The 27,790-nt window shown below is 48.5% G+C and overlaps 1 protein-coding gene across 1 annotated transcript in view; it reads left to right on the plus strand.

Moving 5' to 3' along the window:
- The window catches only part of LOC119443797 (uncharacterized), a 454,815-nt gene that overhangs the window by 203,478 nt on the left and 223,547 nt on the right, over positions 1 to 27,790 (plus strand). Inside the window, exon 7 of the mRNA XM_037708465.2 lies at positions 21,984 to 22,174. Coding sequence (XP_037564393.2) covers positions 21,984 to 22,174 — 191 coding nt within the window. The remainder of the gene's footprint in view (positions 1 to 21,983; positions 22,175 to 27,790) is intronic.

Below are 27,790 nucleotides of genomic sequence, written 5' to 3' on the forward strand. Positions count from 1 at the left end.
CTGACGTTTTGGAAAGGCAAAAACGACGCTGAAACTCTACGTCGGTAATGTAGGTGAACGGGTCCAGACGGTCATATTGACGCTTACCGCCGCTGGATGCGATGACACAGGCTGCTGCGGCCGCCGCCATGCTCCCGAGTTCAACTCGTGGGGGTTTCGCGATGTACCAGTTTGACATGAGTTCGCCTGTTAATGAAAACCATAGGTCACGCCCCGAACGAGGCATGCAACTCTTGTGCGCGCCTACCACGGTTGGGCCCCGCCCAACCTATTTTTCGTCAACAGCGACGTGGTGCGGAACTGAGAGGCATTACCAATCTTGACCAGCGAAATAAAACACGCACTGCCATCGGTGATGTACTCAGCAACATTATCAAAAAAAAAAGCATCGACTTTCGCTGGCTTATGCATATATCTTCTTGGGCTGTGATGGCCCCACAACACGGTTCATTGCCTTCACTGTGGCGACGTAGCGCACAGCAAATAATTATTGGCACGTCACTGTAGCTGCTTGCAAGGCGTCGATGCGCCTTGGTGGATGACGATCCTGAGCAGTGTTTAGTGTTTTCCAACGACAACGTATCGCAGCTGTCATGTGAGATGGCTGCTCTGTCAATGATGCAGTGTCGTAAACACGGTCAGCGGTCAGCGCAAACACACCCAGTGCGATGGAATTTCTTCATCACAAGCACGGCACACTTATTTCCTAACTGCACACAAGAGCCCTCACCCGCCAAAATGCGATTGATGCGCTGTGGTTATGATATCCATAAGCGATCGCTGTTAGCTCAACAGCAGAGGCAATCGGCAAGCACATTGGAGTGAACAACACACTCAAATTCTGCGTACATATGCTCGGAGGCACCTTCAGTGGGCAAGCGGTGACAAGCGACGAATTGTGTCGCTGGGCAGCACGCTCTTGTTCGCAATGCATCGCGGAGGCTTCGCGCACGCAGATAAACTGGTGCATTTTCACTGTGCTGCGTCACTACGGACCCTAGAATACCGCACAGCCAATTTGCAGCGACAGCCATTGCTCCCGTCTCTATGGTTAAATAGTGCCGTTTCAGTTGGTAAAGCGGCGGCCTTAATAGCCGCCTCACTGAAGCACTTTTGGTGAACAGCTATGCCGCAGCGCTGCGTTGCCATTCTCCTAATAGACAGGGAATGAACAGATCATTGTCATGACTGACTTTATCGATGATGATGATGATGATGATGATGATTTATTGGCATCCCCTTTGAAACGGGGCGGCGACAAATAGTCACCTAGCCTGCTTGATTTAATCAGGTATATTATACATGTTCTTTATCTAGCATTTTTGTATACCTCTCATTATTTTTATTTTTCAAAAATTTGCCTTGTACCGCTGCCCATGATTTTAAGAGATCAGGTCGTATCCATCTTTTCCTTGCTTTTTTCCACCAGTACTCTAATCGTCTCTTGCTGATCTCTACGGCTGATCTGTTTGTTTCCTTCCACTTTAAACCCAAGCGCTTCTGGGAGTTGCACGTTACCTACGGTTCTCGCTGGGTGGATCCCGTCGCATTCCATTAGGATGTGCTGAGTGGTCTCTGGATCTTTACTGCAGCATACACATTTCTCATCTAGTTCCGAATATTTGTTCCGATATGTTTTCGTCCTTAGGCAACCGGCTCGAGCCTCAAATAGCAAGACACTGCCCTTTGTGTTATCGTACAAATTTTCCCTTCTAATTTCTTTCTTCTCATTCTTGTAAATCTCCATTGTCCTTTTTGTTTCCATTCTTTGCATCCAATTCACGGTCTCTATTTCTCTCACTTTCTTTCTGATGACCCCTGGTTGTCTATTTACAGTTTCGAACATAGCACTGCAGCGCCCCTGGCGACTGCTCACCGTATGAGCTCCCTCGTGCGTGCGACCCTCTAGAGTGTATCCGCTTGTAAGCTTTCGCCTCACTGTCGCCACTCGCGGCAAAAAAGTGGAAAATTTAATAATTCACCCCATGTCAGTTTGTCATCACAAATTTATAGCATTCGAAACGAAAAACCGATACTTTAAGAAATAAAATGTTCGTTATTTTACTTGTTGTATTTCAAAGTATTCGATTGAAGGAAAGTGTAGGTGCAAGAATGCACCGCATGTGCCCTGTTCGCATTCGACGGAGGATAGAACGACAATGCCCGAAAAAGGAAGCACGCCCTTGACGCGCCCGAGAAAGGTGTGGCAAGCGGCTCACGGCAAGTGTGCAGATAAACAGCGGGGCAGTGACGGTATTGCTAAATTGCCATAATACGTTGATAACAATACGCGGCGCTGACGCGTCTCGTTGCGCAGTCTTCTGTGCTTGAAGCGTGGAAGCACTGTGCCGCGCAGGGTGCGCTCATGTTGTCATACGCGGCTTTATCTCGACATTTATTTTTGCCTGCTGTTATTGCACGTTCCTTGCTATCTCCGTTCAGTGACTGCCATCGAGCAAACTCGGGTAAAACTCGTGCGAACGAGAAACTCGGCGCATCCTGCATAGCGCCCCTGAGCTGCCTGTCGAGTAGTAATTTTGCATGTATTCACGGGCTTTTTTCACACCCGGAAAAACATTTACTGAGCAACAGAAAGCTGTAGTGGGAGTTTTTCATATTGCTTTTCAGTTTACTTATTGACACTTTTCATCTTATTATAATAGAGAAGTGTATTAATAATTTCAGCTAGTTATTTAATTTGGCGGAACGCAAGAAATAATTTGATTATCTGCAAGCAACCGCAAACATTACCTTGATCCTGTCCAGCTACGTAGCAGCTGCATATTGCTACGTAGTAGTGACGGTGCAGAAAACAGCAGCAAAACTGAATGAAGATATTGGGCGAACTTGTGCCCACAAAAACAGGCTGCACTCAAAGAACTACACGTCGTACACATGTCAATGTTTTAAAGTTTGTTCCAAGTGAAACACCCTGTATAAACAGCTGACAGCGAAACATACAGAAAAGAAATTAAATTTTTTGGCAATTTGCCTTCTGATAGCCATGCTATTGCCTGCAAAATATTTACGCCTCTTCTAAGAACTTATCTGTGAAAGCGCGATGTCCACTGCGCTCACAGCCTTTTAAATTTGAAATATGAAAATAACATGAGTGAATTTCCTAACTGCCATTTGTATATTTGCAACTCAATAGACGAATGAAGCTTAGACCAATGACGCAAACTAGTGATCTGATTGATGTATACTGACGGGTAATAATCTATATTTTCAAGCTTGCATGAAACTGACAGAGATCGAGCAGCAGGTGCGGAAACCAGCGATAATAAGCTCTACATCAGCCATGATTGCGCGGAGAGGGTAATTGTTCCATTCCGATGTTAGAGCAATGTCTCTACAGTGACAATCTGCCGACATGGCCGTCGTCGCATTGACAGTGGCGCTGACACAACTATAAACCGCTGCCACCGAAAGTGGGCTGACAAAGTGACAGGCTGTCATCCTATACGAAGAAAACAACAGCGCAAAAGAGACGAAGATGAAAAGAAGGCATGTACAGGAATTTACCAGCGCCCATCCGTTGTACCTGTCAATGTTTCGTCCTCGTCTCTTTTGCGTGGGTTTTCTTGTGATACAAACTCGCCTACACCAAGATCCTGCTGCTTCAGATGCATCCTATATTATGACCACGCCTTAACGACAAAGGGAGGGCTCAGACTGGCGCTTTAAAAAGCGACCGTCTCATTAACCTTGCACTGTTCATACTCCGTGATGGGAAAGACACGGGAGGAAGACGTCCTCTTAAAGGGGCCCTGAACCACCCCTAGGGCTTGGTCAACCGTTCACTATGTTCACTATATAGTATAGGATGACATCTCAGCCAAGTTTTTCTGTCGTACGCGGTGAAAGGAGCTCGCAAGCGGAGCGCGAAGTCACCTTTCTCTCAAACGCTAATGTTTCCACAGAAGCCATGATCCTCACTCTTTTCTGTGTGCTTTATTTCGTAACAAAGCACATTCCCAAACCGCGGCTGCTATTGGTCGCTGCGGTCGGCTACACTGCGGCCGCCGCGGGGTGCCGCCACTAGTCTACTGGCTAAGCGCACTGCGGCTCGCTGAGGACCACCCCGCTTGGCGTACGTTTAGCGCGTCGTAGGCACCAAAATGTAGCTCGTGGCGTCTGGTAACATTCAAAATGAAAGTTGAACTGCGCGCCACGGTGAGATTTCGGCGGCGGAGCGTTGTGGCCCTGTCGCACTCCGCCAAAGCCTTGCAGTACACGGCATTGACGAAGGAACGAGAGGACAGAGGACGGCGTGTTTGATTTGCAGTAACTGCGCTTCTGCTGAACGCATTGAAGCAATTCTTGCGGCAAAGTATTTCTAAACCATTCCATTTTCACTTAAAATGCCTTTCTCCAATTCGATAAAAAGCCGCAGTTTCGCCCGAAAGGCGAAGCACCCATTTCGATAGCAAATTTGCAGCGAGCCATACGAAGTAAGGATAGTACTTTTATTGGTGGTATCAACTTGTAAACATGCCCTTGCTAACTAAACTAACAAGCATGGTGGCAGTGCACACAACAAACATGAACACATTAGAGTCGATGACCGCGGATACTCCCTGTCAATTCGCTGGTGTGAGGAAGCGCGGCAGCAGCAGCGGGCGAAGGATGGCCGCTGCTTCCCGCGAGATCGAGCCCGAAGCGAAAGCACCAGCTGCGGACCGCGAGTCCGTGAATATATTCGGACACGACGAATCCTTCATTGCTATAGCGATGGCCATTTGCTCAGCCACCGTTGCCGAAACATTTCGAACCGACGCAGGACAAAGGAGTTTGCCAGTATGGTCGACAGAAACCACTGCGAAGCAATCGGAACGCTTGTACTGGGCTGCATCGACAAAGGCTGCGAGATCCCGACTATCTGCAACCGATTTTAATAAAGAACGGGCCCGAGCTATGCGGCGCCCTACATTCTATTGCGGGTGGACATTTCTTTGAAGTTGAGCTACCGTAAACGTACCTCTGATTGAGGACGGTAGTCACTTTACGCTCGTTAGTCTCCGTAAGACCACAGCCTATGGACTCCACGATGCGCCTACCAGCCCGCGATGACGATAGACGCACGACCTGAGCCATCTGCTGGACCTCCATCACCTCCGAGAGGGAGTTATGCATTCCTAATTGTATGAGCGTCTCGGTGCTGGTGGTGATAGCCAAGCCTAGAACTCGCTTTATACTTTTGCGCCTTAGTGCATCGATTTTTGCCTCTTCCCTTTTGGACCAGTGCAGCGCCGAAGCGACGTAATTAATGTGGCTATGAGAAACCCATGGTAGAGGCGTAGGAGATTGCTCCCGCTCAGCGCTCCCCTGTGGTTCGAGACCCTGAGTATGAGCCTAAGCATGTTCTCCGTCTTGGAGGTGATGCGGGCTATAGTCTGTAAGTTGCCCCCCTTGGACTCCAGTAGGAGTCCGAGGATCCTGATGGAGTCTACCCTGGCGATCATCAGTCCATCCCGTGTGTATAGAGCTATGGGAATCTGCTCTAAAGGAGTGAAGTTCCTCACCCCTTGTCGGGTGGGTTTGTACAGTAATAATTCGGACTTAGCCGGTGACAGGCTCAGGCCCAAACCGACTAGAAAGTTCTCCATGATGTCTAGTGCCTGTTGAAGCGCCTGCTCTACCCCGGCGTCGGACCCTCCCATGCACCACACGGTGATATCGTCCGCGTAGAGAGCATGGTGTCCCGCGCACCATGGCGAGTCGCTCCGAGAGGCCCTTGACGGTAGTATTGAAGAGTAGAGGAAATATGACTGCCTCCTGCGGGGTGCCTCTCGCTCGCAAGGTAAATTCCTCGAATTTGACTTGACCGATCTTGATGGTAGCCCTGCGATCCCTGAGAAAGGAGCTATCGTACGCGTGGAAACGTTGTCCCAGCCCCATATCCGAGACCGCCTCAAGCACAAACTTGTGCGAGATATTGTGAAAAGCTTTGGCCATGTCTAGAGCTAGTATGCCTCTAGTATCCCTGGTGTAGTTGTCAATAATTTGTCTCTTGATAAGGAGCATGACATCCTGTGTGGATAGTGCAGGTCTAAATCCCACCATATTGTGTGGAAATAGCTCTTTGCACTCTTTGCACTCTATGAACCGGGATACCCGATTGTGAATCGCATGTTCAGCCCCCTTGCCCACGCAGGACGTAAGCGAGATGGGACGCATGTTCTCAGGCGCTAGAGGTTTACCTGGCTTTGGGATGAGCACAACCGAGGCCGTCTTCCAGGACTCGGGGACCAGCCCCGTTTCCCAGATTTTATTGACTTCCTCAGTGAGCTTCTCGATGGATTTACCGTCCAAGTTACGTAAGAGCTTATTTGAGATCCCATCCGGGCCCGGTGCAGAGCGCCCGTTGAGCTCATGGAGGACCTCCAGAATTTCGGGTTCAGTGAAAGGTGCGTCCAGCTCCTCAACCAGTCCACCCCGGTAACGAGGATAGTCCGTTTCACCGGAAGGGCCCAGCGGAAGATCCGCTAACCCCTGCAGGAGGGCCTTTTGGACACCCCCTTCGCCTTTTGGCTATGAGCGATTCTGTCAATAGCCAATCTTTGATTACCCTTGGACTGCGACTCATCAAGTAATTGTTTGAGGAGGTTCCATTGCCTCCCACTCTCATCTGTCCGTCAACCGAAGAACATACTTCGTTCCACTGCTGTTTCGACAGTTCAATAGAGTGGGCTTCAATCTCGCGATTCAGCTGCGCAATTTTCTTTCGAAGCCTGCGAGTTAATCTTTGCGTCCTCCCTCGGGCTAGGATGGAATTCTTGGCCTCTAAAAGGTGCGCGAGACGTGCATCCATCCGATCAACGCTCAGGTCCGTTTTGACAACCTTAGTCGCAGGATTAGCATCCTACTTGAGCCTTGCAAAGAGGCTGTCTAAGCTGTCATATTCATCCTGGTCCTCCTTTCACAATTTCCGAAAGGCATCCCAGTCCGTCACTTTAATTTCTCTGAGGGGAGCTGCATTGACTGCAAGGGTAATAGCCAATATGAAGTGGTCGCTACCTAGGTTCTCTTGTAAATTTTGCTGCCCTGGCCCTGGGACGTTCTTGATCGAACGCCAAGTCCGGAGTTGTGTCTCGGGCCACCGACGTGCCAGTTCTCGTCGGGTATTGCGGATCCGTAATAAGTTCCAGCGAACAGTCCGATACCCCCGTTAGGAGATTGTTACCCTTGGGGGATTGCCTATGGTAGCCCCAAGCGTCGTGCGGAGCATTAGTCTCCCGCTACCACGATGGGGGCTCCCTTGGCTAGAGCCACCGCTTTTGCCATGATAGAAGCGAACGCCTGCCGGTTGTCCGACGGCGAGCTGTAGACATTCAGGATGAAATCGCTGTTTTTGAGCCAGCTGTTGGGGACGATTTCGACCATAATCACCTCTGCCCTGGTTTTGCCCAGTTGTAATATGTGTTCCTGAAAGGAGCATTTTCTTGCGACCAAGGTTGCCATACCACGCTTCCCCTCCTCGCGCACCGAGACTACTCGATAGCCCGGGAAGGTTAGCCCATCACCGAGAGTTTCCTGTAATATAATTACGTGCGGGTTGACCGTCTGAGAAGCAACAAACTGCTGCAGCGGAGCCCTGCGCCTTTTGAAACTAGCCCAGTTCCACTGCCACACGACCGGCTGATTAGTGTTGCCCGCGATGATTACTGTTCTCAATTAGCCACTCCCTTATGGGGTTCACAGCTACAGCGGTTGAAGGTGACTGTGCAATGCTCGGGCCTTTCGGAGGCGAGCGTGCCGTAGCTAGCGCTGCCTGCGTACTTTCAAGAGACGACACTCTTTTAAGTAGGGTAGTCATGCTATCAGCAAGTTGTTTAATCTATTGCTGCATGCTTTCCAGTGCCTTGCTGTTGGACTCTGTCTCCACAGAGTCCCACTCCCCTTGCGGGGGCGAGGCCCTACGTTTACCCGAGCGCGCCTGTGCCTCCCCTGGTGGGGACATCTGCTGTCTCTCGCCCTGCGTGGAGTAAGATTTGCGGAACGACTCAAAGTCAGCCCTCATTTGTTGAAGCTCGGCCTTCAGGCGAGCATTCTGTTGGATCAACGTAGCTACCCTGGGGTCTTCCCTATGCTCAGGCAATGCTACCTGCGTTACCTTTCGTGGCGGCGCCGCTGGCTTCGGCTTGGCACGATCCGCCCAGGTAGGCTCTTCCTGGATCCACACCCGGGAGTGAGAGCGCCCTCTGGAGCGAGAGCTGAGCCGGCGGCCAGCTGGCGTGACGGAGCGCCCCACCTGGGAGCACTTGCCACGCTGGAATCACGTGGCCGGCCCTCCTGGGCCAGCTGTTGCTGAGTCTTTTTGGCGCGCTTTCGGCGCCGTCTTCTCCGTCGCACGACGTAAGGGACTTGAAAGCGTTTTTTACACGTTCTGTACGCCATGGGATGTGGTCCTCCGCAAAGGGCACATTTCGGTGAGCACTGGTGATCTTCGGTGGGGAGGCGAGTCCACAGCCTCTGCACACCCTCTTGTTGCGGTTGGGGCAAACATCGGCCCTGTGGCCTAGGCCTCCACACGCGTAACACACGTCGGTTTGGCGCATGTAGAGTGTGCAGCGTAGCTAGCTGACGCCGCACATGACGTAGTTTGGCACATTCATGCCGTCGAAAAGCACTACTACCGTAATGGTGTTCTTGATCCTCTTGGCTTCTAGGGCCTTTGGATTTCGCTAGTTGACAATCATCGTTTGGAGCTAGACCTCACTGATGTCGGTGTCCACGCCTCGTATGACTCCTTTACAGGTGTTATCGGGGGCCGTCATATATGCCGCCACCTTGTATGATCCTTCGCTTAGTCGAATCTGTTGGATCCCTGCGTAGGCGTTTGCATTCTTCTTCGCCGGAGTGGAAACGACGAGAATGTTCTGGGCAAAGTTAGGGCAAACGATGTCACCCTCGCTCTCTGCCGGGGCTAGAGCAGCCGCCATGGCTAGAGCTTGTGCGAGCGAAATTTGGCTTGTTTTTCTGATGTCAAGTCCGTCCCTCGGCCTGACGATAATTCGTATGTGGTCCCTCGGTAGCCGGGGGAGCCTCGATGCGGCTACGAGGCGCTTCATCGCGCCTTGCGGGGCTGCTGTGCGGCGGCCTCCCTTCGAGCCCACGTGCGATGCGTTGCCCGCCGAAACTGGCGTTTCACCACGAGCTTTCTGTTCCTGCCCAGCGCTGTCGTCCAACCAGGGCTATTCGATTCTTCGCGAGCGATTTCCTCTCCCTCCACCATCTCTACTTCGGGCATGTTGCCCCTCTTCGTCGAGGTAGGCCTATGCCTACCCGCGCCTCGCCGGCGTGGTCCACACAAAAAGTTCCAATAATTTGGCAAAACGACCACTCACCGAAAAAGGTTCGGTATCGACGTGATCCCCAGAAGATACTGCGTCGAATGATGCACAGCTTGGCCACGGGAACCACAAAAATCCGACTGAAAACATTTAAATGAGCGGGAGCCGATCTGTCCACGTCCGCACTGGTCGGCGCCTTCTTGTTCTTCCCTTGTTTTCATGCTTAAGAATAAGGTTCACGTACTGATTGGTAGGGTCTTTACAATGGCTTTAGTCTACACGGGAGCAACTGTCTCGGTCATGAGGGTGGGGTTTAAAGGGCTTCTGGGACGCAAGGTTATATTTCGTTGGGACCAGCGCACAAGTTTCCGTGGAGTAAGTGGTGAATCATAATACCCGGTTGGTGTGTGTAATGTGGATGTGTCTTTGGGTGGGATAGTTTTTAATGCAGAGTTTACTGTTCTTCCTCGCTCCTCACGTGAAGTGATTCTGGGAATTGACTTTTAGCAATTTTGTGGTGCCAATATTGTCTGCCGGACGGGAGAACTAAGTGTTGGCACCAGTGTTTCGCCTGTGCTCTTTGAAGGTGCAGCTTGCCCGGAGAGTGTGTTTTGCGTGTCTGATGATACAGTTGTGCCCGCCTTATCCGCGATGCGTGTTTCCGTCGCCTGTTCATCTCCGACTCGTATCTCGTTCGATGCTGCTGTGGAACCTGTTGTGCGGCTGTGAAACTTGTTAGTTCCCGACTGCGTAGTCTATGTGACCAATGGATGCGAGGGGCTGTGGGCGCTAAACAGTTCCACTGAAGCGGAAGTCTGCCTCAAGGCCTAAAACTTGCCACGTTTCAGGAAGACTCGCCCATATCGGTGGCAGTACTTAGAGCTACCCGATGGAGGAGCAAGAACCGGTGTATCGAGCCCCGGGAACTCGAAGATACTTTCCATGATTGATAAATGACTCAGTGATCATGAGTGTCGAGTGCTTGATGGCCCTGCTTACGAAACACATCTCGGTATTCGACTTTGCGCAGCACGACGGCCCGCCATCGATTCCTGCATCCAGAACTCGTCACCGCATCAACACAGGAGCCGCCCAGCCAATCCGACAAAAACCCTATCATGTGTCCCTGTCAGAATGCAAGATAATCAGCGATCAAGTCAAAGAAATTCTATGCAAATGCGCCATTCGAGAATCATGTAGTCCTTGGGCAGCCCCCTTGATATTGAAGAAAGACGGTACGTGGCGGTTCTGCATTGATTATCATCACCTAAACGCCGTTAGTAAGAAAGATGTTATCCACTCTCAGGAATTGACGACACCATCGACTGCCTCATTGCGGCATCTATTGATTTACGGTCAGGTTACTGGCAAATTCCTATGCACAAGGCTGGCAGAGAAAAGACAGCATTTGTAACGCCCGACGGACTATCTGAGTTTAACGTGATGCCTTTCGGGTTGTGTAACGCGTCCGCAACATTCGAAAAGTTCATGGACACGATATTACGTGACTTGAAATGGGAAGTTTGCATGTGCATGTGACGACGTTGTGATCTTCGAGCGAACGTTTAGTGAGCACAGCAAACGTTTGGACTTGGGATTGAACTGGTTGGAAAAAGCAGGTCTTGTGCTAAAAAAATGCCGTTTTTTGGAACGACAAACTCTTGTGCTAGGACATCTGGTTGCTAAAGAAGGCATCCGACCAGATCCACAAAAGACTGCGGCCGTAGGAGCATTCAAGGTACCTAACTCTGTCAAGCAGTTAAGAAGTTTCTTGGGCTTGTGCTCCTACTTTGGCCGATTCATTTCCAGGTTTGCTGACATGGCTCATCCCCTTACACGCCTTCTCCAAAAAGGCGTTCCTTTTGAGGGGACTGCCGATTGCGACTCATCGTTTCGTTAGCTGAATTTCCTGTTGACGTCCCAACCAATTCTTCGCCACTTCGATCCTTCATCACCAACTGAGATTCACACCGATGCCAGTGGCGTAGGCATTATTGCTGTGCTAGTTCAGCGTATTTTCGACAGCGAGCACGTGATCGCGTATGCTAGCGGGTCCTTGAGCCGTTCTGAGCGCAACTACACAGTGACCGAACAAGTCTGTCTGGCGGTCATCTTCGCAGTGCAACGGTTTCGTTCGTATCTCTACGGGCACCCCTTCACTGTGGTAACATATCATTCGCTATGCTGGCTTGTCAATCTGCGGGATCCCGCAGGACGACTCGCGCGCTGGGCCCTCCGTCTACAGGAGTACGATTTCGTTATTTGCTACAAGAGTGGCCGGCGACATGCTGACGCTGATTGTCTCTCTCGGATGCCATTTACAACAACTGAATGCGATGCGGACAACTTTGATCAATACATCGTTTTTGTGTCCCCGGAATCTCCGGATATGCGTAACGTCGTATCCGAGCAGCACAAGGACAAGAGCTCACAACCGCTCTTCGAGGCAGCACAGGAGTCACCTGCAGGCAGTCGCTTTCGTCTACGTGATGGTGGCGCACTGTGTAAGAGCTACTCGACCACCGGTGCACGCTACCTTTTAGTTGTCCCCAAGAACCTTCACGGAAGTTGGGTCATCGGCATGCACGATGACCGAACTTCCGGTCAACTTGATTCTACATGTACGCTCTACCGGATTCAAGAACGCTTTTATTGGCCTAAGATCCAGAAGGATATCGTCGCCAGCTGCTCGTCAATGCCAGCGCTTCAAGCGTTCTCCACAAGCGACACACTGCCTGCTTCAACCAGTTCCCCCTTCTAGCGTCTCCTTTGAGCAAGTTGGTATAGATCTTCTGGGCTCTTTCCCGCGATCCCCCAAGGGCAATCGTTGGTTTATCGTCGCGTTCACCTTACCCGCTATTGTGAGACTGCCGCGGTGCCATCGGCCACAGCTACAGAAGTTTATTTTTGCTGGCTCACGTTATACTCAGACATGGACCTCCTCGAATAGTAATCAGTGATCGTGGGCGACAATTGTCCGCGGACGTAGTGAAGAAACCCTTCGTCTGTGTTCGTGTAGCTTCCGCCATTCTACGCCCTACCATCCACAAACTAATGGTCTGGTCGAGCGCACAAACAAAAGCTTGACCCCCACCCCCCTACATGCTGTTCATGTATGTCGATTCAGCACACAAGAATTGGGACAGCATCTTGCCTTTCATTACGTATGCCTTCAATACCGCGCGACACGATACTATTGGTTACTCACCATTTTTCCTTCTTTATGCTCGTCCGCCGCGCTACACCCTCGACATCATATTTCCCTACTTCGCACATGACAACGAATCCATTGATGAAATCCTCTGTCGAGCAGAAGCGCGACGCCTCGGTAGGCTACGCACCCTGGCACCGCAGGACTGGTTCAAGATGCGCCATGACGGGCGTCACCGCCACGTTTACTTGGATCCTGGTGACCTTGTGTGGCTCTGGAGGCCATTGCAGAAGCGTGGCTTGTGCCAGAAATTTCTCGCCCACTCCATCGGCCCCTACGTTATTATGGAGCGCCTCAACGAAGTGAACGATCGCATTGCGCGTGTCACGAGCAGTGGACGACGCTCGGCCAAGGCTGAAGTGACACACGTCGCGCATCTGAGGCGTTAGAATCCCCGAGGTGACTCGCCCGGCGGGCTTTGCCTGCCAGCGGGGAAATGTCACGAGCTCTTGCAACCATGAATGCCGCGCAGATACCCAGGTGGAAGAAAGGTGGAAGAGAACGACGTCGGCCAAGATGCCTCGGGACCGCTCTCTAAAAGCTCTCATCAACCAGATTCATGTGGTTCTACATTAAACACCTCGTGTGTAACAATATTAATATTAACCGAGAAGGCACATTTGATCAGCTGCTCCTCTTGGACACGAAAAGATCATATGGACCTGATGGCATACCGAACGAATTTTTGCGACGATTTGCGGAGTGGTTCTCGTATTGCCTAGTTAGTAATTGTGTTTGAGAAGTCTTTAAAATGTCACTCGCTACCTTAATATTGTCGTAGAGCAATTGTTGTTCTAATTTTTAAAGGCGGCAATCGAGCAACGTTGAACAATTATAGGCCTGTCTCTCTCATGTCGGTGTGTTGTAAAATATTTGAACATATAGCGGCACAAATATTCGATAATTTTCGGAACAAAATGACTCATGTTCCTTTCAATATGGATTCCCCAGTGGTCTTTCACTATAACGCAGTTGATCGAAACCATCCATGACTTCTGTGTGGGCTGTAGAGGCCTGCGTGCAAGTTGATGTTATATGCATAGATTTTTCGAAGGCGTTTGACAAAGTTTCTCTATAAACTGCTTTTCCTGTCTCTCTCATGTCAGTGTCTTGTAAAATATTTGAACTTATAGCGGCAAAAATATTCGATAATTTTCGGAACAAAATGACTCATGTTCTTTTCAACATGGATTCCGCAGTGCTCTTTCACTATAACGCAATTGATCGAAACCATCCATGACTTCTGTGTTGCTGTAGAGGCCTGCGTGCAAGTTGATGTTATATGCATAAATTTTTTGAAGGCTTTTGGCAAAATTTCTCTGTAAACTGCTTTTCAAGCTTCGCTATGTCGGTCTTGGTGCGGATGTTCTCGATTGGATCAGAGCCTATTTGATCGCCAAGAAGCAGTCAGAGTGGCAGGTACTATGTCGGGAAATCGTGAGGTGCATTCGGGTGGGCCGCAAGGGTCCGTATTAGGGCCACTACGTTTTTCTGCTATACATTGATGATACCTCAGCATTTCTCCAACAACCTATAAAAATGAAGCTTTTTGCTGATGATTCCGTAATTTATTGTCAGGTATCATGCAGGGAAGATCAACTTAAAATCAACCAGTGCCTCTAAGACTTAAACTCATGGTGTCAAAAATCGGGCTTGGAAATTAGTTTTCAAAAGCTTACACACACATAACAAAATATAACATTGCTGATAACGTAATCGTAAAAGTATGTAGCTTAATATATTTGGCTATGACCATAACAGATAAATTTAACTGACGTCCCCATGTTGAAAATATTTGTCAATCAACTTATTGTCACCAAGATAATTAATTCGAGCTCGCGGAAAGACAACAGCCTTCTTTAATGATGGCCGACACCCAAGAGAACGCGCGCACACCTGCGCCCTTCGTCGTCTTCTCTCTGGCGATCTTGAGCCTGTAGTGGGCAGCTGACTTCTGATGATCGGTGCCAGTAGTGGGCTGCTCACTTCGCGGCATTAGTCCCCACGTGAAAAGCGACTGCTGCGGTCGCCGGTCGGAGAGGGTAAAGGACGACAGAGAGAGTGGGAGAGAGTTTGTCAGAAGGGCACTTACTCGCGGGCGTAGTGCGGCTTCATCCGTACTACGTGGAAAATCTCGGCTCATGCCCGCCGTCAGCTTGAGCTCATATTAGTACTCTGAGGGACGACCTCGTAGTTCACGTCGTTGATTCGCCTGATGATCTTCTACGGGCCAATGTATCTGCGCAGTAATTTTTTCGACAGCCCCTGATGACGGACGGGTGTTCACACCCAAACGTAGTCGCCGGGTTCGTACCGAATGTTCCGTCGGCCATTGTTGCAACGGCGGGAGTCGGCACTCTGTTGGTTGCGGATGCGGTTGCGAGCAAGCTGTCGAGCTTCTTCGGCTTTCTGGATGATGTCGTCAGCGTTATCACTGCTTGTTGTTCCGTTGTCTACCGGGATCATGGCTTCTAAAGGTGTTGTTACGCAGCGCCCATGAACCAGTTCAAATGGTGCGAATAGGGTGGTTTCCTGCACATCCGTATTGTATACGAATGTCACGTGTGGTAGAATTTGGTGCCAAGAATTTTGCTCTACGTCAACGTACATCGAGATCTTATCGGCCATAGTTCTGTTGAGGCGCTCGGTTAGTGCATTAGTTTGTGGGCGATAGGCCGCGGTTTTCCGATGATTGTTGTGGGTAAGCGTGATGATCTCCTGCATTAAGTCAGCAGTAAACGCAGTTCCCCGACCGGTTATTAAGATGGAATGGGCCCCGTGACGTAGTACGATTTTATGGACAAAAACATCGCGACTTCTGTAGCGGTTCCGCGGGGCACAGCTTTGGTTTCTGCGTACCGCCTTACGTAGTCCGTTGCGACGACTATCCATTTCTTTCCTGCCGACGGCTTATGGAACGGACCGAGGAGATCCATTCCCACCTGCTGAAATGGTGCTGGAATATCAAAAGCTGTGCTTCCTGCGAAGGAAATTGCACCAAGCCACGAAAGAAGTCAAGTTGATTCCGTACAAGACGTACAGTCGTGAGCAAAAGTATACGGACCACAGGGTCGCCGGAAAATTGGAATTTCTTCGTAATGAACAAACATAAGGCTGGAATCAATGAGTACACTAAAAAGTTCGCAACGCCAAGTTTAGACTGCAGTGCTCAATTTCAAGTTACGTTCATAGGCAGAGGAGAAAATTGGCTTTGTCGGGCAACCCCCGGTCCGTATACTTTTGCTCACGACTGTACATCCGTCCGAACCTAGAATACGCTAGTGCGGTGTGGAGCCCCCATCAAAAGGTCTTTAAAAAACAAACCAGAACGAATTCATAGCATGTCAGCTCACTTTATCTGCGCAAATGTCGACGAAATGACAGGTGACTGAAATGTTAACGGAATTTAACCTGGATTACTTTTATTGCTGACCCTCCCTGTAACGACCCTCAAGGGTTAACAGTATGACCAAATAAAATAAATAAATAAACGTTGCATTATTGAACGCAAGTGAGACCACCAACGTGTGATAAGAAACAGCAACACTTTCCTGAACAGTCTAGAATGTGCATGTGAGCTCAGATTCTATGACAGAAAGCCTCGGCCAAAGAGCGGATGTAAGAGTTTTATATCGGCTCTAACGGTAATGCACATTTGAGCAATACGTCAATTTCTTTTATTAGGGAGAAGTTCTTCTGCGGCCTCTTGTAGTGAGGTAAATTTGTTGTACATATTTCGCCGTGAATTTTCAAGGTCAAGTTTTCTGAGCCATCCCGGACTTTCCTAACCGTGGCTGCCGCCTGCGGCTGCTGTCTCGCCGAATAGATCACACTCCATGATCATGATGATTACCTGACATATCCTTTGAAAGTGGGCAGTGAAAAATAGTCCCCTAGCCTGCTTGATTTATTCAGATATGCAATACACACATTTTATCTAGAATTTTTTTGTACATCTCCTGTTTCTGTTTTCTGTTTTCTGCGAAATCTACCTTGTACCGCTACCTGTGGCTGTAAGAGATCAAATCAGGTCGTATCAATCTCTTGTCTGCTTGTTTTCCGCAAATAATATAAACGTCTCATGCTGATCTCGACTGCTCACCGGTTGATGCTTCCGTCCACTTTAAACCCTAGCACTTCTGGTAGGTGTGTACCACCTACGGTTCTCACTGGGTGAATCCCTTCGCATTCCGTTTGGACGGGCTGAGAAATCTCCGGAATTTTGTTTGAGCATACGCATGGCCTCATTTAGTTACGAATATTTGCCCCGGTATGTTTTTGTCCTTAGGGAATCGTCTTGAGCCTCAAATGGCACGGCACCGCCCTTTTTGTTGTCGTGCAGATTTTCCCTTTTAATTTATATCTTATCATTCTTATAAATCTGCACGGTCCTTTTGTTTCCATTATTGGCATCCAATTCACTTTCTCTCACTTTCTTTCTGATGACTCCTGGTTGTCTATTTACAGTGTGAATTATGCTGTACTTTGTTGCCAGCTTTCTTGACCTCTTCCTCCATTCTGTATCCACGCTTTTCAGATAGACATACTTCTTCACTTTAGCCGCCCATTCATTTTCATCCATGTTCCCGAGTCTTTCTTCAAAACTAATTTTGCTTTTTGCTTCTCTGACATAAAAGGCCCAACTCATGTCACGCTGCACTGCCTCAATTGTGGTTTTATTGTGAACTCCCAAATCAAACCGGCCTGCCGATCTTTGGTTAACTTGCAAAACCCGACAAGATATCTGATTTTAAGTATATAATTGCCTTTGAGAACGTTAGCACTGGCCCCATTACTCCTCTCCAGATTCCAAACAACGCCTCATATTTAGTGTTGCCCCGCAGTGCTTTGTGCTTCATTATTGCTGCATTCCGCTTCCCATTTATGTTCAGTTTATCTTGGTGGGTGCTTGGTTTGTTGTTGAATTGACACCGCATAATTACTCGTATCTTCAGTCATTAAAATAATTCTGGTTTTTTCCTGTGCTTAACGTAAGAACTAGATTTCTCGCGGTGTTGCCGCAGATATTCGCGAGTGTCTGAAAATCTCTTTCATAGTCCACTAGTAACATATGTCGTCCGCATACATCAGTCCGGGGACCTTCTGCTCCACGCATGTATGATGAATCAAACGCTAATTCACTGTTTTCCAGTAGTATTTCTATGCCATTGACATAAAGCGTGGACAACAATGGAGACAGAAGATATCCTTGCTCTACGAAATCGTAATTTATACCTTCATGCTTAAGAATATCCCATAACAATTCCATGTCTACGTTGTCATAGGCTCATTTAATATCTAGAAATGCTATCCATAAAGGTATTTTCAGAGCTACTGAAATCTCTGTGCACTGAGTTAGTACAAACATAATATCCTCTAAGCATCTATCTGGTCTGTACCCATTCTGTAGTTCACCCAATACACAATTTTTCTCCACCCACATCGACAGTTCCAATTTTATGACTTAGCACTGTCATTCTACATATCACCGACGTTACTGTAACTGGCCTGTACGAGCTCGCCTTATCCTTATCTCCTTTGCCTTTGTAGATGAGGTTCTTCTTGCTTTCGCGCCATCCAACGGGAATTTTTTCGGTGCTAATCGTTTGCTCTGTCTCATTAGTCAGCAGTACCTTGCTTTTGATTAGGTGTATTGAGATTTCATCGGGTCCTGCTGCCGTGTTATTATGGACATTTTCTTCCGCTTTTTTTTCAATGAAAGCTTGCTATGCTAAATTTTGATCTCTCTGGCTTTCTGTTGCTGCTGGATCTGTTTCCGTCTGAACTACAATTTCTTTCTTGCCGAAGGTATCCCTAATAACGTCTGTGATGTACCGCAGCGCATCGTCCCCTTTGTAGATGCTACTGTCTTCATCCCTTACAGCCGTTCGGGAACTTTTAGTTGGAGCTCCGAGTGCTGTTACATGGTTCCAGAATCTTTTGGGGGCACCTTTGTCTCTTTACTTGCGCATTTGATTTTCTCTTGAACGAGCTCCATCGCCACCCTTTTCTTTTTTAAGCTTTTGTTGCATCTAATGAGTGCCTCCTCTTCGTGTAATTTCAACTTTTTGGCTTCTCGATGAGCCCTAGATGCCTCTTTGCGCTCTTCCATAGCTTGTTCTCTTTCCTTGTTCCACCACTTATGTGGTTTCCTCTTGCCAATCCAATTGCTTTGCCGTGTCTGCCTTATTTCCTGCGGCATAACGTCTACCATTTCCTTATATTCCCAGACTGCTTTAGGAAAATCCCCAATTTTCTTCTGTGTTTTTTGCGATCTCTGTTATTTGCTCTTCATTCATTTTAAACAATTCTGAGGCTATTGGTTCGTGTTTTCCGTTAGTATCTGTCCCAAACTTTTAATTTGAAACGTCTATGATCGCTACCCGAGCTATTTTTTTCATTTTCGTCTACTGTCATTTCGTCTAGTTGTTCGTAGACCATTTCTCAGACTAAGGCATAGTTGATACACAACTGCGTGTTTCCGAATTGAAACGTTACCTGGCATGACACTTATTCGCCCAGTTAACTACTATAAGGTTATGTTTATCACACAGATCCAGCACTAAGTAACGGTTGTAATCAATATATCAGTAAATCATCCATGCGCGTGTTCATAACTCCCACTAATATCACCTGGCTCGATTCCTCACTCATTATTATCGCTTCTAATGCAATCAATCATTTTTCTCACCCCTATCACTGCATGTTCGTAGGTAAGCTACTCCTGCCATGTCTTTTTGGCTTGCCACGTGACGCTAGTCCATAAATGCTCCCTACATGTCTCTTTTGCCGTTTGCCGCTTCAGACCTAGCCTAAGTAGCATCCCTACGACTCCGCCTTTGCTTGACTTAGTCATTCCGTTGCACCCTTCCCATAAAACATTATCAATAACAGGCGGCTGCTCCAAATCTCGTAGATGCGTTTCGCTCTGGGCGTACACGCCAATTGCTTCGTCGTTCAGCTGCGTTTGAATTTCAAGCCATTTATCCTGCTTGTGACCATACTTCTTCTTTCTGGGGTTTTCTTAAAATGATTACCATGAACAGGATCTTAACATCAGATAGATGTCGCACGACGCCGGCCATGTCGACGCGCTGATCAATATTTCTGTCGATACTCCAAGTATTCCCAATATTAGGAACTAACTCAACAGACGAAGAAAAGGAGGAATATTTGCAGTTTATGGACCAAGCCAACATGTTTTGGGCCAAGAAACCATGTCGGTTATTGTAGACATGTGCGAGGTGAGACGGTGCAACTGTATTCGGTAAACTGTAGCCTCAGTTCTTTTTCTTTCTTAATTATCCTTTCGTGAATATGGCAGCCACACGTTCTTCTTCTTCTTCTTTCTGGGGTTTTACGTGCCAAAACCAGTTGTGATTATGAGGCACGCCGTAGTGGAGGGCTCCGGATTAATTTTGACCACCTGGGGTTCTTTAACGTGCACTACAACGCAAGTACACGGGCGTTTTTGCATTTCGCCTCCATCGAAATGCGGCCGCCGCGGTCGGGATTCGATCCCGTGACCTCATGCTCAGCAGCGCAACGCCTTAGCTGACTGAGCCACCCCGGCGGGTGCCACACGTTAAAGAACCACAGGTGGTCAAAATTAATCCGGAGTGCTCCACTACGGCGTGCCTCATAATCAAAGCTGGTTTTTGCGCGTAAAACCCCAGAAAGAAGAATAAAGAGATTACGAAAGTGCATGAGATCAGCGTATTGTTTTTTTCCGGGACAAGTGCCTGTCTGTAAGAGGGGTGGGAGGATTTGTCTGGAATAACTTTTTTTTTTGGGGGGGGGGGGGTAGTCGCGATGCTCCGGAGGGGGGGGGGGGGGTTGAAGGGGGGGATGCTGTATAAATCACTGAGCTGAATCACTGAATTGGAGAACGCAGGGGAAGGCCATCGTCCTGCAGTGCACAATCCCGGCCACGGCGGCCGCTTTTCGATGGGGGCGAAATGCAAAAAACAAACAAAGATCAACCTTGCATTTAGATTTAGGCGCACGTTAAAGATCCCCACGTGGTCCAAAATATTCCGGAGCACCCCACTACGGCGTGTCTCTTAATGAGATTGTGGTTCTGGCACGTAAAACCCCATAATTGCATTACATAAAAATGGACTGCTGCTGATGATGATGAGTACTAGTTGCGTTTAAAGGAGCATTGCTTTGTAGTGCTCCTGCTTCGGGGCTCCCTTGAGCCACATGAGAAGGTGCACCTGAACATCGTTTATTCGCTGTATAAAGATTCCAATAGAACATGTTGTGCTTGTTGCATTTTTATTGAAGTGTACGGCCTTATTGCGCAAGTGTGATACTGTGGTTATATTGAGAAGCCTGGTGAGAATAAAATTATCGGAAAATTTGTGCAAGTTCGTGCATCTGCCCTCTCATCCATGCCTATTTTTCTCCTTAAATGTAATCGACCATCAAGTCCAAGTTTTCTGTTTTGGTCTGTTGGAAACGTTATACCATTTAAACTTATTCCGGGAGCACGTCATAATCATCTGAAAAAATCAAAGCACCCACCTGGTGCAGCACGTGAACACTTGCATTGTCAGATATTGTTTCGGGAAAAGTTTTTGGCAAGAGGTGCAATCAGCGAACATGCTTTTTACTAGGATTGCAGATAAAAAATGTCAATGCTTAGGTTTTGTTAGTGGGCCTTCTGTTTGTACGAGAAAGAAGACCGATTCTTCAAAGGGTAGATTCATAACCGAATCTTTAGTCTCCCGTTGTCATTAATGCGTCTGCGCATGCACGAATTGTGTTGACGTATATAAGGACGACGTTATGAAATGAACATTTAAGATACGCGTTTGTCGCTGTGCCGCCGACGCACTCTCGCCACACAAGAACTGGCCGTCACGTCGGGTATACCTTTAATACTACTGCTTGTGCTGCTTACTCTGGGGAGCACCACAGGCCTCGCGAGCTTGCTATCGCTGTAATTGCTCACCCCTTCGAGCAAAACTGTACATTTATCGACTTGTATTTGTACATGTATTTGTACATGGCGCAAGGAAGCTGTCACTGATTCCCAAATTACACGTTTTACTTTTTTATCACTAATGTACTATTGGAAAATTGTGCGTGCCCTCTTCCGTGCAGTAATCGAACTTTCAAACCTTGTTGGAAATCAAGGCATATCTGCAAACGTTATAGGTGATATCTGAGGGATCTTTGGTCATCAGAGTTTACCCAAGACATTTGCGTTTCACGAAATAGCGATAATGAGGCCTCGAATATTCCCTATTCACCTCTGGTCTGTCGCCCATTCTGCCTCAAGGTGAAAAACCGGCGCGTTCGTGCTCAAAAAGGTGCAACGTACAAATAAGCACATTTGGCAGGAAATGCCATTATCGCGCATCCTTAAAATGCCTTGTCATATGATCGATTGCTTTGAAAGAGAGATGAACCCATTTTATTTCAGGGAATCATAGCAGTTCTCGCCTCACAAGCTTTTTTTTTTGTAGGCATGAAGACCAAAGAGGAATTCATAAAGGACTTCACAGAAAATTGGCCGAAAGATAAGGGTGCGAAACCTGTTATGATACCGAATGCGGAAGGAAGTCATGTTTATGACATGTTAAAAAGCTACCACGAAGATCTGCATTTCTTTCCACTGGGCGATCATTACTACACTAAGAAAAAAGATATTCTTACGGTAAGTAAACTGTAGCTACGGCGACCTAATGGAAATTATTTCGTGATTATCCGGTGGTTGTTGCTGAGCGCTAAGCCAAAAGATTTTGTTAAGCTTGTTTTTATTAGTGACTTTGTTGAAAGTGCTACTGGTCTACGAATAATGTTTAACAATATGTTTAGTTTTGGCTGACATTTAGGTAATCGTTTAAAAATATGAATTTTCTTCTTTTGATATGCAGGATGATTATACGCGCGAAATCAAGTATAGTGCGTTCAAAATTTTAAATAACTTCATTTCTAAACTGCCGCACTTGTTATACGCGAGAAATTTAGCAATGTTCATGATGTGGTACACTGCTGCACAGAAAACGCAGTATCCTTGCTCTGTTTGTTGCCGTGGCAGGACATTTTCCGCCTATTTGCATCTAGGTGACCGTATTTCTCCTACTTGAAGAATTATGTACTTCAGAATGGTGGTTAGCCGGGCTGGTTGGTATGATGACATAGTATTGCGAACCGCGCGAGAACGGAACTAAGAATTAAACGAAACCAGCGACAGGGGCGCTGACTTTCAACTAAACGTTTCTGTGGAGGGGCGAAAATAATTGCCAGAAAAAAACCAGGTAACCTAAAGAAAGCATAGTGACACGTGTACTTGTTTACCATTTTGCCAGGGACCACATTTCACCCGCTAACAACTTAAAGTTAGCCCTCAGCGCAAGAAGCACCTGCATCATTCGGAACTCATGCGAATGTTATCATTGATTCTACCTGTTGTCTATGTTCTCGCCGAGCTTTCTGGAAGGCACCAACGATTACGCTTGAATGTTCATTGAGCCATGTATGAATAGTCGATGCATCTGATTTGCATATCAGATATCGACGAGTGTGCTGACCGCTTTAACTTTACTGAGTGTTACTTGTTTGTGTTTACGCATTCATGTAGCGTACACCCCCGTCAATCCCAAACACGTAAGACATTCTTCTCCAGCATGTCTGTGCGAGAGTGCGATTGAGATGCTCCATGGGGCCATCTGTTTGCGAATGGTATAACTTTGATAGCTTTGCCTCGTTGCACAGGACTGTGGGATGTCTGCAGTAACTTTTGTTAGGAATGTCCAGCCACGGTCTGTGAGAAGTTGTCGCGGAGCTCCATGTAATAAATCACGTCACGTAGAAGAAAATGGCTACATCTGTGGTGCAGCTTGTAGGAAGCGCTCGGGTGATGCTGTAGCGCGTGGCGTAATCCGTGGCCTCAGTGATCCACCTATTCCCAGAGGTAGAGGAAAAGGGCCAAGAATGTCTAAACCAACCCGAAAGAATCACTCCACGGGAATGTCGAGTGGTTGAAGGAACCCAGCTGGGAGCGTCGATGGTGTCTTGCGCCGCTTGGCATTTTTCACACGCTGCTACGTATCTTCGAACGGAGCGAGCGAGCCCTGGCCAAAAGAAGCGTCGGCTGATCTGGTCGTAGGTATGTGACACACCGAGGTGGCCGGCAGAAGGGAGGTCGTGAAGTTCATGGAGAACAGCCGAGCGAAGGTGTTTAGGGATCACAAGGAGTAATGATGGACCGTCGGAGTGAACGTTGTGGTGGTAGAGTACGCCATCTTGAAGTATGAATAAGCGAAGGGAACTGTCGGCAACCGACGCTTCCAGGCGGTCAATGATGATACGCAAGGACGATCCACGGCACTGCTCGTCGGCCACATGGAGCAGTGAAAAAGCATAGAACGCAGGCGTCGCTGTCAGTATCATATATAGAGCTCCGGTCTTCGACTGGGTAGCGAGAGAGGCAGTCTGCGTCCTGGTGTTGGCGTCCCGACTTGGTAAGTCAATGTGTGGGGATATTCTTGTAGTCGGAGGGCCCAACGTCCGAGCCGGCCAGTAGGATCCTTGAGCGACGCAAGCCAACAGAGCGCATGATGGCCTGTGATTACTAAGAAGGGCTTGCCATATAAATATGAATAGAACTTTGAAACAGTCCAGATGAGAGCAAGACATTTCGCGCTCGGTAATCAAATAGTTGCGCTCTGCAGTTGTCAGGAGCCGGCGAAGGTAGGCTACAAGGCGGTCGTGTCCATGTTGGCTATGCGCTAAGACGGCGGCAATCCCATAATCGCTGGCATCGGTTCGCACCTCTGTAGGTGCGGACGGGGCAAAGTGGGCCAAGACAGGCGGATTGGTGAGAATCGCGATAAGGGGCGTGAAAATGCGGCAAGCTGAGTGGAACCCCACGAAAAAGGCACGTCTTTCTTCAGAAGTTCAGTGAGCGTGTTGTGACAGTGCGCGAAGGCAGTGTAGTAAAGAGAGCGGTGTGGTGAAGACAACACCGACAGCGAATGGGTGCGGCGAAGACAACATCGAGAGCAAGAAGCCGACGACGAAGAAGCGACGCGCGTGAAATTTGACGCGCCGTCAAAACAAAATACTAAAGATAAAGCGACCGTTAACGGCCGTACACGATGGGTGACGTAGGAGAAAAGGAAGGACGAAGAAGAGATGTGAACGAGACCCTAGAACGGTGTGGTGGTGTTCGGACGCAAGCGAGCGCCGAAGTTGGTGTCCGCCGGGAGCGGGAGTAAGCCGTCGGGCCCTGGTCCCGAGCTTCCAGACTCCTACCGGCAGAACCTTGTCTGCCTAGCCTCCGGAGCTAGCACACGGTCCCACCGCGTGACTGCAGTAAGCTGTCAGGCCACGGGCTCGAGCTTCCAGATTCTACAGGCAGAACCAGGACTGCCTAACCTCCTGAGCCAGCAGAAGGTCCCATCGCGTGACAACCTGGAGTTCGCTCAAGGAGCGACCAGTGTCTTCCTTCGACGACGGCTCGGCGTTCCTCATCGACTCGACCATGTGCCCAAACTGTTGGTGAGCCGCACCCCGCTCTCTGTACACTGTCCTTGTGTAGTCTGACATACCTAACAACTGTAGTATCAGAATTGCCGTGACATTAGCTTGTGAGAACCGTCTTTGTTATAAGCAGTGTTTTATCCTTTATAATGTGTGTTTTGTTTCCGCTTTCTATATGTAAATATACATTCTTCTTTCACTTCTGAGATCAAACGCTCTCATCCTCCGTCTGAATAGAAACGTTGTCGCAGTTTCACCTGAAAGGCGAAGCATCAATTGCGATAGCAAATTTGTAGAGAGCTATACGGAGTAATGATAGTAGCTTTATCAGCTGTATAAACTCGGACATGCAGCAGCACCGGCAACACGCAGAACTGTTGTCGACGCCGTCGGCATTTTGCCCGCGTTCGCACAATATGCGTGCGGTGTTGGTGAGTGTTGCCGGAGCCTCTGATATAAATAGGCACTTGGTGCCGCAGCTAAACGTCGCCTCCCTACCCTCCCCCCCACGGCCTTTTGTGCGTCAGAAGAAGGCGCGTTTGCTATACATATATGGTGATTGTAAAGGAGGAAAGAGACGCCTACTTCTGCAGCCCTTAAGGGAGCACGGCACAGAACGCGCGTTTGTTCTCCGCCGTGCGTTCACTCCCCGTGAAAGCGCGCGTCCCTCGCCCCCTTTCACTCGCACATACAGCGTTCGGTGGCGCGCGGCGACGATTTCATCTCCATTGACGTCATACGGAATTTCACGGCGACGGCGACGCCGACGGCATAAATCTGCTTTGGAGTGTCCATATAATTGCTATCACAATAAAACGTGGATAGGGATATTACTTTAAGTCGCTTTCCACAAACAAACCGTGACAAATTGGCGTCTGCGAGAGGACTTGAGCGGTTGATACAGTTTTTCACAAGAAAAAAAATCAGCACGCGAGAGCTAACGGCGCTGGCAGAACGCATGGGGTTGGAAGGAGTGGCACTGCAAGCATGGTTCGATGAGCAAGAGGCGCGAGCACGCGAGGAACGAGCTGCGGAGAGAGAGCCGAAGAAGGACCAGCTGGACTGGAGGGCCGTAAGTTGCAGTTGCGTCTCAAAGTCGAGAAACGGAAGGCCATAGCGGAGAGGCAAGTCAGCGACGCTTGGAATTGGAAGAACGGACGCTTCAACTGCGCCTCAGAGTAGCGGAGACTGGTGCCGCGGAGCGATCAGTGGTTTACTCTGGGCTCCAAAGAGGTCTGTCTTCAGCCGTGAATCTGCACAATTTGATAGCGGTTTTCAACGAGGACCGAGACGACCTTGACGCCTATCTTAAGAGATTCGAGAGGTTGGCGACAGGTCAAGACTGGCCTCGGGAAAAGTGGGCAACGGCTCTTAGTTTATGCCTAAGCGGCGAAGCTCTGAAAGTATTTAAGCGATTGTCCCCTGGTGACTCTCTAGAGTATGACAATGTTAAGTTGGCATTGCTCCAGCGCTTTCGTTTCACGGCTGAAGGCTACAGGGAGAAATTCCGGAAGAGCAAGCCTGAAGACGACGAAACTGGAAGGCGGTATGCCACAAGGCTTCTAAGCTTTTTCGACCGCTGGATTGAAACGTCCCAGACAGGGAGGAACTTTGATTCTGTCCGTGACTTAATTGTGGCCGAGCAATTCATGGTCAACTGTCACAGTTAGCTGGCGCTCTTCATACGAGAGAAGAACTGCAAGACTCTTCAAACCATGGCAGAAGCGGCTGAAATTTTTATGGAGGCAAAAAGATTACGGAAGTTACTAATAGTTCGAGATAAGAGAGAAATCACAAGTATAAAGGCGGAAAAAGATAACACGGGTTCAAAGGTGGAGATCAGATGCTTTGTTTGTGGGCGTACAAGACACAAGGCTTCTGACTGTCGCAAAACTGGACATGAAGCCAAGAGTTGTACCAAAAAGAACAGCACATCAAGGCCAGCTACCTCTTGTCTGTTGTTGCCCAAGGACGAGACCAGTACGCAGCAACCCACTGACGATTGCGACGCCTTGAATCAAGACGAGGACATCACTGGTACGGTGAAGACGCAACCGCTATCTAGTACACGTCGCATGCCAGTTTTGCCAGGCGAAGTCAATGGACAAAGAGTTCGCGTCCTAAGGGACACCGGTAGTAATACTTTGGTTGTTCGCCGATCACTCGTGCCAGATGAAGCTGTTACTGGTACTACGGCTACTTTGTGGTTGGCGGATGGAAGTAGCATTGTAGTCCCTGAGGCCAAGGTGCAAATTAGGCCTCCCTACTTCTCTGGGACAGCGATTGTCAAGATTATGACAACACCGCTATACGATGTCATAGTGGGAAATGTACCTGGGTCGCGTGAGGCCAATGACCCAGACGACTCCTGGAAATTTTCTTCTCGAAATGATTCCAATAAGAAGGAAGTTCGCTCTATGGACGACGGTAACCGGCCAAATCCACTTCTAGTTGGTATAAAAGGTACGAAGAACTTGCAAAGATTGCCATCGGCTAAACTGCCTTGGCAAATGTCTCATAAGAATTTCCGGGAAGAACAAGAGAAAGACGGGACGCTCGATGTATGTAGAGCCAGAGTGGGCAAAGAATTTGTTGGCAAAGGATCAACAACCTTTGGGTTTATCATCAAGAAAGGGATTTTATATCGACACTACTTTCTATCCCCTGGCAAAACTTTTCAACAAGCAGTAGTCCCGAAGTCGCTGCGAGGCCAAGTGTTACATTTGGCTCATGAGAATGTCATGTCTGGACACCAGGGTATCAAGAAGACGACGGATCGCGATCT

This window comes from Dermacentor silvarum, chromosome 3, assembly GCF_013339745.2.
Source record: "Dermacentor silvarum isolate Dsil-2018 chromosome 3, BIME_Dsil_1.4, whole genome shotgun sequence".
Lineage (NCBI taxonomy): Eukaryota > Metazoa > Arthropoda > Arachnida > Ixodida > Ixodidae > Dermacentor > Dermacentor silvarum.